General features: G+C 39.3%; 1 protein-coding gene across 1 annotated transcript in view; it reads left to right on the top strand.

Annotated features, from left to right (window-relative positions):
* Positions 1 to 1,584: 1,584 nt before the first annotated feature.
* Positions 1,585 to 13,291, top strand: part of vwa5b1 (von Willebrand factor A domain containing 5B1) — a 37,840-nt gene continuing 26,133 nt past the window's right edge. Inside the window, exons 1-8 of the mRNA XM_084917042.1 lie at positions 1,585 to 1,926; positions 4,536 to 4,692; positions 4,884 to 5,045; positions 6,072 to 6,291; positions 6,440 to 6,594; positions 7,399 to 7,530; positions 10,230 to 10,354; positions 12,718 to 12,894. Of these exons, the coding sequence (XP_084773168.1) occupies positions 4,554 to 4,692; positions 4,884 to 5,045; positions 6,072 to 6,291; positions 6,440 to 6,594; positions 7,399 to 7,530; positions 10,230 to 10,354; positions 12,718 to 12,894 (1,110 nt within the window). The 5' untranslated portion in view covers positions 1,585 to 1,926; positions 4,536 to 4,553. The remainder of the gene's footprint in view (positions 1,927 to 4,535; positions 4,693 to 4,883; positions 5,046 to 6,071; positions 6,292 to 6,439; positions 6,595 to 7,398; positions 7,531 to 10,229; positions 10,355 to 12,717; positions 12,895 to 13,291) is intronic.

Here is a 13,291-nt window from a genome sequence, read left to right as displayed (position 1 = left end):
TTTATTTCTGCTTAATAAACAACGAATTAATGCTTTCATCTTTCTGTCGATTGACAAATTCACTTATCACTTACACTCTAATACACAGCAGCTAAATGTAGCAGCTGCTTGTGGCAAAATAAAGACTTCAGCGGTATAAAATGCATCAAATGTTAATGAGAAATTCCCGTCCAGGAGTTAATAACATGCTTAATTTTCTTGTGTGTGTAACCGGTGTGTTCCTGCGTTGTGTCTGACAATAAAAGGTAAAAAGAAAGACCTCCAAGTAAATAACTTGCCCCGTCAAGCTCCTATAACCAAATATAAATAGTTGGGACGAGGGTTAGCTCAACCCACTACACTTTCCAAGCTAGCCAGAATTGTCTCTTCATGCTAGCATTAACGGTGCCTGTACACATACGCGGCACACACGTACCACATATTCACAGCATCTAGTAAAGACAGCGGTAATGATGGTAATAATGAACTAAAACACACAATCAGAAACATCAGGGTGGATACAGATATAATTAATGTTGGAAAAGAAATGACACCAACCTCTCCCACAGGGGAATTGTAGAAAAGGGGAGAGGCCAAAGTGGTACCCCAAATTTATAGGGTTGCACCAAAGAGGAAGAAGAAAAGGATCAGGAGGGGCTCTAACTGATAATGAAGATAATTACAGGTTTGGAGGTCCTAAAAGTCAAGTATACCAGGAACAGTTTGGGGTTTAGAACACATTTTGTGTAATTATAACAATATGTAATTTATGACCCAGTTACATGTATGAGATGGACGATTCCTCTAATTCATGAGTCAGTCATTTAAATAATTTTTCAGTGAAAAACTAGAGACGGTTTTATCAGCTTCTCAAGTGTGAGGATTTGCCTATTTTTTGGTATCTTGTGTCTTTAGAAAGTGGCCAAAATAAGCAACCAACATTTGGGATTTTCTGACATCTTATAGATCAAACGATTAACTGAAGGATTAATCAAGTTAAAAGATGACAGAAGCAGTTTTTATTTTTGCAAAAGAAAAGCTCTGGATTGACGTGGGGTTTTCCTTTACCATTCATGCCATGTGGATGTGAGAAATAGAGAAAGAGAGGTCGAGAAACAGATAGAAAGGAAAGCACGAGGGAAGGGGGGAGGAGGAGGGAGCTTTATTGGCTGCAGGTTAATTCAATTTGGAGGCGGATGTTGAGTTTCAGCCAACCTACACGCACACACGCACACAGACAACGATCTACATGTTTGCAACTATAGTAAAATGATTTTATAATGTCATATTAATTGTCATGGTAACCTCAAGCAGAAAACAGATGGATATAACCGAGTGATCGCAAAACAGAGAGACAGCCAAACGCCCACACTGGATTAAAAACATTAAGGGCTTTCCAATCGCACCACAGGAGAGATTCTAGGTGATATGAGGGAGACCTGTAACGCTGTATTTCCCACCTCTCTGCTCCTGGTGTTACAGTACATGTCAGTCACTGATCTCATGTTATTAAAGACGATACCTAACACACTGTCATCGAGGGCTTGAATGAGTGGGTGGTGCTTTGAATGGGGATGGGAAGGGGGATGTTTGGACCCTGTGTCTCAGTCCCTCTCTCTCTTTCTGTCTGTCTCTCTCTGAAACTCCAGCGTCCACACAGTCAAGAAGAGGAGGAGGAGAGAATAAATGAAACAGTTTTTGCAACCACATGTTGCTGATTGAGCCGCTGCAGCAGCTACCCTTCCTTTCTTGTGGCCGTTGCATGTGTAGTTTCCACCACCTGTGGCCACACTCCTATTTCCTCTACGCCACAGAGAGAGAACAAAAAAGGGGCATCTGAGAGAGGTGGAGGAGGAGGATATCTTTCACGACAAGTGGACTTCTGATAGAGAGAAAAAGAGAGAGCGAGAGGGAGCTTACTGCATGCCAAGTTAACGCAAATGAAAGGTAAGATAATGAGAGATCAAAAAAAGGGGATCTGCATATCAGATATGTTTTCATGCTGCAGAGTGTCTCTCTGACGGCCCACATCTCAAACAAGCCTGTCATTTGTTTTAAATGAAGAAAAAAGGTCAGCCAGTGTGATGATGATTAAAACTGCCAGTGCTGTGTCTCAGTGTAAACAGACTGCGTTTCAACAGGTGGTTTTCCACAGCATCCGCTCTCTGATTCGACACTAATGAGTTCAGAGGACGCTTGCATTGCTGATAGAAAATGTTCAGAGTTGATGGCAAACCCCAGAGCGTGGCAGGAAGATTCATGTGACTGAGTCAACCAGGAGAGAAGCATCCTGGGACTGCCACTTTTTAACACTAATTACTATAAACTGAGGACCCTAAAGAGAAAGATGCACACTAAGCGCACTGAAGTGAAGCTTTTTAAATTGACTTTTGAAGAATAAAAACCTATTCCATCACAGTAATGCTTTATTTCCAAGTAACTTGTGATTTTATAAATATACGTTGATGTGATTTCTCCTTGTAGTGTTTCTTATATTGACATTTCAATAACAGAAAATGAATCTTTTGCAGTCTTGATTTTTCACTTTCTAATCTATAGAGTGACATATATGTATGTATGTATGTATAAAAATATCTATCTCTCTATCTATCTCTCTATCTATCTATCTATCTATCTATCTATCTATCTATCTATCTATCTATCTATCTGTGTGTGTGTGTGTGTGTGTGTGTGTGTGTGTGTGTGTGTGTGTGTGTGTGTGTGCGTGTATTCCTTCTCAGTCAGTGGTTTACTGAGCACATGATGGCAGTGTTGAGACAGACGAACACAAATGCATCTCTGACCTTTTCTTCGCAATAAACAACCATGTGGCGCCTTAAAACCTAGTTGGACAATTTCAAATACTAATCAAATCTGTTTTGTGATTCTCACGGGTGTCCAATGTAGTCAGAGAGTGCGGATGTTGTGCCTGTAGTTAGAATTTACTTAATTTTTATACGATTTTATGGTTTGTGTGACCAAAAAGTGCAATCAGCCCCTCTATCACAAATGAATGCACACTTGGAGATGTTACTGGTCAGTCTGCAGGCAAGCAAGCAGAGCTGTCTCTATGGATATTGCTTTCGTCACAATGCTTCCCATCAAGCCTGTGCTAAGCTCTGGTCATGCAGCAGATGCAGACCCTTCACAGCACATAACCAAGATTTCTGGTGGAGGAGACACCATTAACAATGAAGCACAGCCCAAAAGAAACACAATTTTATTGAATACTTACTTAAATAATTAGCAGTGCCGTTTCCCTTTGTGAGTATATTTAAAGCACGTGAAATTTCTATTTTCATGTCTCATAGCACACAATGCAGTTCCCTGTCTTCTCCAGCTACAGCATATCAGTGTTGTGTTGCAAAAAATGATGGTGCTTTAATTGTGTTCTGCTGCTGACCTTTTCCTGAAATGTCCTAAACACCTGTGCCAATTTACCTTAGGCTTTGTGTTTTTGCATCCTATCAAAAAAAAAAGAAAAAAGAAGAAGCTCCGATCATGTAAAAAATGTGCTGTACTGAACTGACATCTAGGTAGCCCCTTTCAGATCTAGTTTTTAGTAAGAATCTGTGATATGTTTTAGTGTTACTGCTGGGAAAGCAAGCAATAAAATATAAGATTAGAACAAAGATAAGAATAGAGAGAACACCAAAGCGTTCAAATTTGAGAGATAATACAGAAATATATGTTCTAGCTTCATATCGGTCAAATCTTGGCAGCTACAACCAAATTGAGCTATAGATGTAAGAACTTTTTGAATTATTTAACAAGGCTGCACATGCTAACTAGCGGTATATGCATTTGCTAGTGGCAGCTAGCAGCTAATTGACTTAATTGATTTGTTACTGTTGTAGCTAACAGAAGCCAAGTTCCTAAATTCGGTAGCCATTATTGAGCTTACTAGTTTGAGAGAGGCTAGCTACATGTCAATGTGGGAAATTCCATCATGACATTAATAATAGTAGTTTTTGTTTTTTTTAATTTCAACCTTAATACCAATAGTTCAGATTTTAAGTTTCAAGTTTTTCTGTTATATTCACATACCACCGGAATATCATTAGCAGTAATGAAATAGTTAATATAGTTAAGTGGATACATGTCTATGTACATATACATTCCTATATATTTACAAACACTTAAGGTGACTTTGTTTTTAAAGTGACTCTAACCGTACAATGAGTGTATAAAGAATAGAGACTGGAATAAAGGTCAAGAGAGGCAGTGGGCAAGGGTCCAGCAATTTCAGTACAAATGCAAGGTATTTAGATTTTCAGCAGCTCAGTAGCCAGATGGCTTGCTGGTAGAAACTGTCCATCATCATCAGTACAGGAGTATCAAGTAGATCTTGATGCTCCTGTATGAGTCAGTCACATCCATACCTTGCTAGGGTTTTCTAGCTTCAAATGACCAAAGGGGAGATTTGAAAATGCTAAGCTTCAATGTCCATCTATTTTATTACTACATTGCACATAGATATATGTACACACTTACATACCTAATTCTCCCCATTTGCAAATGTTTTATGACTGATGAATGTTTTCTTTTCGCACCAGCATCCTAAAACCACCACAATGCCTGGACTCATTAACAAGGAGAACCGGGGCGCTCTGCCACTCAGTGTGTCTGACATCAGTTCCTGTGTCAGGGGTTACACTTTGGCTCTGACAGCTTCTATGACCTATGAAAATATTGAGGATCATGCAATTGAAGGTGAGTGAGACTCATTTGTCACTTCAGTAATTTGATGGCTCACCACTTTCGGCCAATTTAGATTAACCACATGCTCTTTTAGGCACTTGTAAAATTCATTATTATCGACTGAACAGGAAATGCTTGGTTGGTGTGTCTGGATAAAGCTCTTCCTTATTTTTGTTTTGTGTCTCTCTCTTACTGTCTTTTAGGGATCTTCATTTATCCACTGGAGGAAAATTCTATTGTTGTAGGCTTCGAGGCTATGATATCTAGTCAGATTATAACACTTCAGATCAAAGACAAGGCAAAAATCGACGACTGTTATCTGGATTGCTGCGGCACTTCTAATGGAGCTCTCCAGAGTGGCAGCGGTAAGACCAAGCAGCTCTAATCAATGCTGTTATATTAGCAAAAGATCAAATGAGATCAGTGAAAGTTAAAGGTGTTCAAGTTGAGGAAACCACTGAGAAGCATTACTCCAGTCTGCAACTCCCTGCCAGCTTTGTGGAGTGGTTTAGGCTCGTTTATATCTTTGAATTGGTTTCACAGCTGCAGTTATAGGGTGTGTTTCGTTATCTTTCAGAAACCCCACAGTTTCCTCTTTGGTAATCCCTACCAGATGATGTCAGAGCAGCTAAAAGCCAGATATTTCCCTCGGGAGCTGGTGGAGACCAAAGCAGAGTAGTTATTGGATTCAAGTCATTAGACCTCCAAAAAACAAAATAAGATCAAAATATATCAGTCATGTCACCACAAGGGGTAGTACTTAACCTGTCAGACCCTGTGAAATATGCACGGTGCAATATTTGCTTTTGCTCTGGGGGGAGCTTCCTGCAGTCAACAAATGGGCTTCAGGTGCATTAGCATGTATGAGGGAATGCAAAATTTACCATGTAACAGTGGATGTAGGATCCAGCTTTGTGCTAAGCATGGGAAGTCAGTTTATGCTCCACCCGGCTGCTTCAAGTTCGATCATTCTTTGCTTAGATAACAGAAAAGATTTCTGGTCTCCTTTTTTTCTCCATTGATAATCAAGTGAAGCAAACTGCGTCATTACTTGAAAAAAATAAACAAAACAGAGATACTGAAAGTGACTGACATTCAATTTTGAAGATTTTTCAATGCCGAGCATTAGGATTGTGCTTAAAGTCCTGTGCTTAGGAAAGGTGTACATTGCCCCAAAGCTTGTAAAAGGTCAGGGAGTCAAGAGACGTAAGTGAGATTTTATATATATATCAATCAGCAGGACTAATTGTTTCAGAAAGAAAAAAGGGATAATTCAAGAAAGTAATTTGTTGTAAGAAAATGGTTGAACAGTTTTGTTTAATATTTTATACATGCAGGATCGTAGTTACTGTGGTTATAGTTTAAAAATCTGCTGTTTCCCCTTCTAACAGGACACATAGTGATGGATGAGGATTTTGAGAGGACCGTGTTAGTGGTTAACCTTGGGATCATCCCTCCCATGGAGACGGTCCACATTTTGGTCAGTACCTCCTCTGAGCTTTCCACTCTGCCAAGTGGGGGCATCAGAGTCTCATCTCCACCTGTGTGTACGCCCCGGGTGCAGAGGTCCATCAACGAGGAACAGGGACTGTCCCCAAACTTCTCCAGAACGTAAGAAAGTTGAAGAACAGCAGAAATCACTGTCTGGTTGGCTTAAGATGGTATATTTCTAAATGGGATCTGGCACTTTAGGCTCTTTAAACTCCAGTTCTCATACTTCTATATGGTTTTAACATATCTATAATTTTCCCACTTTTAGGCGGGACAGACAGACCTCTGCTTCAAGTCCTCATGACCAAACTCCCAACACACCTCAGCTTTGGTTGGCTTTACTGCTGGAGGAGGAGGCCATCAACTCCATGGACTATGAGTTCAATTTCCAGCTTGAGATACGAGCTCCCTATCTCCTCGCAGGTCCGTCAAATTTCTCTCATGAGAATTTCTTGAAAGTGCATCTGTCTGCAGTAAGAAGCAGCACATTAAGACGATTACTGCAGTGAAGTGTGAAAAACATGTGTTTGCAGAGATTTGATCCTGCTATATATTTTCACCGACTCTTCTAAAAGAGGGGGACTTAGCCTAGCATAGACTATACAGAATGCTACACAGCTAGCATGGATTTTTTCTAGTACCAGCAATTCTGAAGCTCTCGAATGAGCCTACAGATATTAAAATATCAAGTGGGCACTAATGCTTGACTAAGCTTGTGTCTCACCATAAAGTTCTGAGATATCTAGTTATGACTAACTAGATATCGCTGGTTTTGCTGGTTTCATTGTGTTTTTTTGTTTTCTTTTTTTTTATTATCCTGGGCTAAACTTAAGTCTCATGAATGAAGCTTCATATTTAATCTACAGATTTGAAATTAGTACAGTTCTCTTATTATGTACTGTAAGTATTAAAAGAGAACAAATTGACCATTATTATAGGCAGGCAACCAAATTAAGCTCTGGACAGTTCTGGCGGATCTGCTAATCTCAGCCAACATTAGCTGATGGCTCAGCAGGTACCGCTGTGCACATCCATTTGGCAAGTTACATAGCCCTCTATTTAAGCTGCTGTAGTCTGCCTACAGTTGCAGCACATCTGCAGGCCTGCTTTCATGCTCTACCTGACTTAATATGTTTTGCTACTGATGCATGTTCTGTTCTTTAGTGGCTTCAGTTTAGAGGACTAACAACTTGTTATTTGATCTGCTGTGGATGACGCTCTGCGCAGGTGTGGAGAGCCCTTCTCACGCCATCCGAGCTGATGCAGATCCACTGGCCCGCTCTGCTACCAGCATTGTAATCACTCTGGCAGACAAGTACACTTATGACTACCCGGTCGTAATCCTCATCTACCCAAGCGGTAAGTCTTCAACTTAAAAACGTACTCGTAGTACAGGCCCGCAATTTTGTTCTTCCACCCTCAAGTAAAACAAAACCAAAAAAAAGTTACTTCAGCTCTGTGAGACTTTTACTGCAGCCCATAATAAGATAGGTGAAAAGGTGATTCACTGCCTCACGTTGTGTTTGTGAGTGCCTCTTCAGGAAAAAGGTCTTCTGTTATTAATGTATGACATGCCAGCCAGACTCTGCCGTGTGGGTGGGTATTGTCAGTTTTCTGGTTCTTGTATTTCCCTCACCGTTGTCTTACCCTGCAGTGTGTGTGTGGGCCGTTTGTCTCCCAGAGGGAGGAACAAGCCCCGCTCAAACTGATCCAATAGGCCTCTTATGAAGGCTTTGTTCACAAACAGACCTGCGGCCAGAGTCGGGCAATTTAATTCATCTCATACAAGTGCTGCAGTTTCAATCACAACATGGACGCTCAGCCAGACCAGAGAGATGGAGGAAATTGAGGTGCGATAGGAAAAGAGGAACAGTTGGGTTTCATCATCAGCTTGGTTGATTAATTGCCTAATTGTGTCAACTTATTGCTGAGTTTCTGAAAGGTTCAACCTTTAAATTTAAGGATTTTAATACTTAATTACTTAATGGAAATTAATATCTGATTTATGACCAGAGAAAAATGCATATTAACAAAAATCATAAGGAATGAAAAAGTATTTACAAATTATTATTATTTTCTATCAATAAACTGAGCTTATCAGCAGCATAAAATGGATGGATGAAAGGATGGATGAAAGGATGGGTCTCTCCACCAAGAAAATATCTAATTAATTGAACTTCCTCATGAATTTTAATGTCAGAAGTTTTCTTTAATAACACAAAAGCGCTTTTCTCTCATTGTCTGCAGAAAGCTAGAAAAACATTTTGGGCATTTTAGATATGCTTTAGATAAGCTTTTTCAAGACCTGCAAAGTCTATGCAGAGAAGAAAAATAACAGTTGAAATCCCCAAGATTTGCACAGATGCCTGAGCATCTTTTCTTTTTTTTTTTTTTTTATCTGTCACCTCTCAATCCTAACAGTAACACAATGTGTCTGGTTCAGAGGGAGAGGAACCAAACACATATAGGTGCAAGTTTAAAGAACACAATATAAATAAATATTACCAAGCCAACCCATCTGAGAATTGGTTAAAATTTCAGCACTTTAAAGGAATAATTTAACCGTGAAAAGACCTCCTACGTCTATGAACATATATTAGGAGATTTAGGGGTTTTGAAAGAATATACAATGTCTGACCCAGCTATGTGATCATTTCCAGAGGAAGTGTTTATTTAAAGAGTTACAGTTCATCGCTGAAACTGCTCTAGTGAAGGATACTGAAGATCTTTGTGCTCGACCTTGTGCTTGATCTTTGTGGAGCGCATTACCATTGATCACATTTTGCTGCAGAGACAATGAGTCTGCAGGGTTTTGTGCATGCTTCTCAGTATCATATTGTGGTCTTCCATTTTTCCCTCCTACCTAGCAGCTTCATATTCAGCATCCTTTGTTTCATATACTGTATTCACTATCCCTCCTCTGCACATGTCCAAACCATCCTCGACTACCAGGCTTTGTCTCCAAACCGTTCATCCTCAGTTGTCCCTCTGATACGCTAATTTGTAATCTTGTCCATGCCGGTGACTCCGAGAGAAAATCTCATCATCTGCAACCCTGCCACCTTCAGCTCAGCCTCGTGTCTTTCTGTTAGTACAACCATCTCCAAACCAACCATCATAGCAGGACTCACTACCATCTTGCAAATCTTTCCTTTCATTCTTCCCTTTCTATCCTTCTGACTCTCGTCTCCACCTGCTCCACCCTGCCTGCAGTCTCATCTTTATCTCTTTCTTCATTGTGCACCGTTTATTGCTTTGGTTGTTCCCCTCCAGGGATTTAAACTCATCTGCCTTCACTGTCTCCACTCCCTGCAGCTTCTCTGTTACAACTATACCTATAAAAACAAGATGATGCAAATTAATTTGTTAAACTACAGACATGTCTTAAGGATATAAAAGCCTGTGTGACCTGTAATTTTCTACTCATAATTTCCCTCTTTTCATTAATAAGCCACTACTCCATGTCATGAACTTTTATTCTTTCTATCGTGTGTGTTTGGACCCTGGTCTCTCTGCACACTCCTTTTCTCTCTAAGGCAGAGGGCAGTGACATTGTTCATAGGAAATCATGTGATTGTTGTGTTGTTTTCTTCAATATTGTAGGATTTTGAGACGACTGCTGTTTTGGATTGGTGGTATATAAATAAAACTTAAAGTAGCACTTATCATGTGTAGATTTGCATATAATGATTTTGATACAGGGACAATAAGGATACCTGCAGTAGTACATCTTATTGCTTATTGTGAATGATATCCTGGAACATTACTCTGTAAGTGGTATTTTATGCTTATAACTGTAGATGGTGGTGGTTTACATTTTAAATGATGTGTTGGGCAATGTTGTTGCCATAAAATATGAAAGGATAGGGTGATAGAAAGTACGAGACACAAAAGGGAAGAATGAGGAAAAAAGTAATAAGGCCAAGACAGTGAAAATCTGTATTTTTAGATTTCCGCACTTTCCTTCCCTTCAGCTTCAGACATTGTCCATCTGCTTCATAATCTTGTCTGAGGCATTTATAGTAATGTCTTTGTCATGACCAACTGTGCCACTTTAGAGCCTCATGTGCCGCATGTGCTCATTGAGAACGGGGACATGACACAGGAGGAGTATGATGAGTATCTTCAGAGCCGGAGCGATTTCATCAAGGCCACCAAGAAGGACTCCAGCAATGAGAGGAAAGTGAGTGTCCATGACATGAGCACCACACCTGAACTGATAAGCACAATATCACACTGCTTTCATTTTGAGCATGATATCACAAATATTTCCCTGTGAAAAATATTATTTATTTGGCTATTTGTTGAAATTTAGTGCTGTATAATACAATGATATTACGCACTGCGGTTTCAAAATAGGGTTGAATTGGCTCCTGTGTGGCATAAATACTGAAACTTCCTTTTTTATTATGAAACTTTATTAAAGTTGGCAGGTAAACTATGACAGAGATTTTTTATTTAAACTGATCTAACAACAGTACACAGTGCCTTAAAACCCAGACAGGTAAAGAAAAACCTCTACTGTGTTCTTTTAGTTATATTATACAGTTTGTTTAAAGAAATTTGTGTGATAATCAGCATTGCTGAAAATCACATTATAATTAAATGTATATGTTAAAACATTAAATTTAATATTTTAAACCAAGCTTAATGCTGAAAAGCTACTACTCCAAAGCTAAGATGGAATTAAATACTACTCAGTTATGCTAGTTAGCCGTAACTTGAACCTTTTTGTGAGTCAATCTGCGGTAACAGACTGTGTGTAGTGTGAATACTGGACCCAAACGCAGACGAATGAGTCTTTATTACGGCTGATTACATGATTGCAAAAGCAAAGCAACACAAATAGTGGCAAAAACTAAGCTAAAACCTAAACTGGAAAAGCTAGGAATTACTATAACAACTATGGACATGATTTTGAGCAGGAGGACGAGAGAAACTATGAGACCAAGAAACATAAACATGCTCTGAACAAAACCCTGGAAACCTGACGAGATGTGGTGGGAGGTAACACAGACGACCTGACAAATACTGAAAGAAAACAGACTAAATAGACACAGGAGGGGGTCAGAGTGGAAACACATGGGGAAACAGCTGGCACAAATAATCATAATGACACACCAGGGGAAGTAAAACAAAACACACTGAACATGGAGACACCTGACTCTTCAAAATAAAACAGGAAAACACTGAGAGACGTAGACATGACACCACAGGCTTGACAACATGAAAACACACAGACAAGAAATACACGAGACTAACATAGAAGACCTAGGTGAAACATAACTAGTATAAACTCAAGGCAAACGAATAATAATCCAATAACTCTACATTATCTCAAGATATAGCATAAGAACAGAAACTGAAAACACTGACCTTTTTTCACTCATGATTACTTCACTGCCCTTAAAACTTGTACACAGTTAGCCGTTCCAACAGGACAACAATCCCAAATGCATAAGAAACGGATAAAGAAGGCTAACATTAAGCTTTTAGAATAGCCTTCACAAAGACCAAAGAATAGGGTTCTATTAAAAAATTATGGACTATACTTAAATGCCAGGTGTTTGCTAGGAAACCAACCAATTTAAATGAATTCTACCAATTCTGCCAGAAGCTTGTTGATGTCTACCAGAAGCATCTGGTCTAGGTGGAATCTGCTAAGGGACATTTAACCATATTAGTGGCAGTATTTGTATATATTTGAACCTGTGTGTACACTTTTGACCTTGTGTGGATTATGGAAAATCCCAAATAAATTCAAATAAGTCCATCAAACTCTTGTTTTTTAGAGTCATTAAAGATGAATATTGTACAATTATTCCTTTGCTGGAAAAAGAACAGTTCAATTCCAGCTATGTTGAGCTTTTGCCATCCAGTCAGTTAGGAAGCATCTAACTGATGCTTCATTCTAATATGTAATTAAAGCACTGCTAACTAAATGCTTAAACTAAAACAGATAATATTTTTATGTTAAATAGCAAAAATCTGGGTCCATAGTAAGTAGATAAAAAGGCTCATCTTTTGAGTGGCTACAAATAACTGTTAATTGGTAGTACTAAGTGTACCTACACAGTAAACACCTGGTCAAAAGAAACATGCGATTCTTCTTTTGTGAGCTTTGCTTGGAGATAAAGCACAACACAATTTAGGTAAAAGACAAAGTGTTATTTGATAATGAACAAAGAGAGACTTCTCTGGGCTTCAGCTTGTTAGCTCCACTTTTACTGCTGCGCCCCTGGTCATGCATGTGTCCATTCACGTCTCAGCTATGATGAGGTTGTTAAGTGACCAGCAGCAAACAGGAGGAGGAGGAGAGAGCACTTAGCCATAAAAATGTGTTTCTATGGAAACACTCCAAAGGCTCTGCACAGTCTGCTTCGACTTTTCCAGCACATATACATAGAATAATTGATGTGATTCTTCTACTGACCTGATAACTTGTCACCTTTCTTGCTTCTTCAAACCTTTAATTAAAGCCTGGGCAAAATTGTCAGTCAAACCGAACCCCATTTAATTCATGTTTCTGTTTTGCTGCCTTTATAGGTAGATATAATTCACAAGAGACTCCATAAGGATATCCTCCACAACCCTGTGGTTATGCTGAACTTCTGCCCTGACCTCAAGTCCATTTGCTCTGACTTGAGGAAGGTTCACGGCGAATTCATCTTCCTCATCGACCGCAGCGGCAGCATGAGCGGGGTTAACATCAACCGTGTGAAGGTATTTTAATCTCAACGCGCCATGCGTTGCTATAAAGGTGATCTGCGAGCAAACATTAAGATGCATGCTGATTTACATATAAATTACACACCGTATCACATGCCGTCAAGAGTTTTTTCATTAAAAAGTATTACAGTTGATGTCAAACACATCAATATACATTTTCCAAAGAGATTAAATGCAAAGTTAATCAATCACATGTCGTTAAGCGCTTTCAAATAGCTTTTTAAGCTCAGGGTCTTAGTGTTTCTGCTATCTGTGAAGATTGTATGTGCTTAATCAGCTGTAGGAAGGCATGCATTCAAGGATATTGATCGTACAAATCATTCACTATCCGCCCATCTTCCAGTTGCTAGGATTTGAAGTCTAATCGGTCTTCAATAGGCTACCTATAAAG

Source organism: Perissodus microlepis, chromosome 20 (genome assembly GCF_051167445.1).
Source record: "Perissodus microlepis isolate ML-2025 ecotype Zambia chromosome 20, ASM5116744v1, whole genome shotgun sequence".
NCBI classification, from domain to species: domain Eukaryota; kingdom Metazoa; phylum Chordata; class Actinopteri; order Cichliformes; family Cichlidae; genus Perissodus; species Perissodus microlepis.
This window is presented reverse-complemented; position numbering and strand designations above follow the sequence as displayed.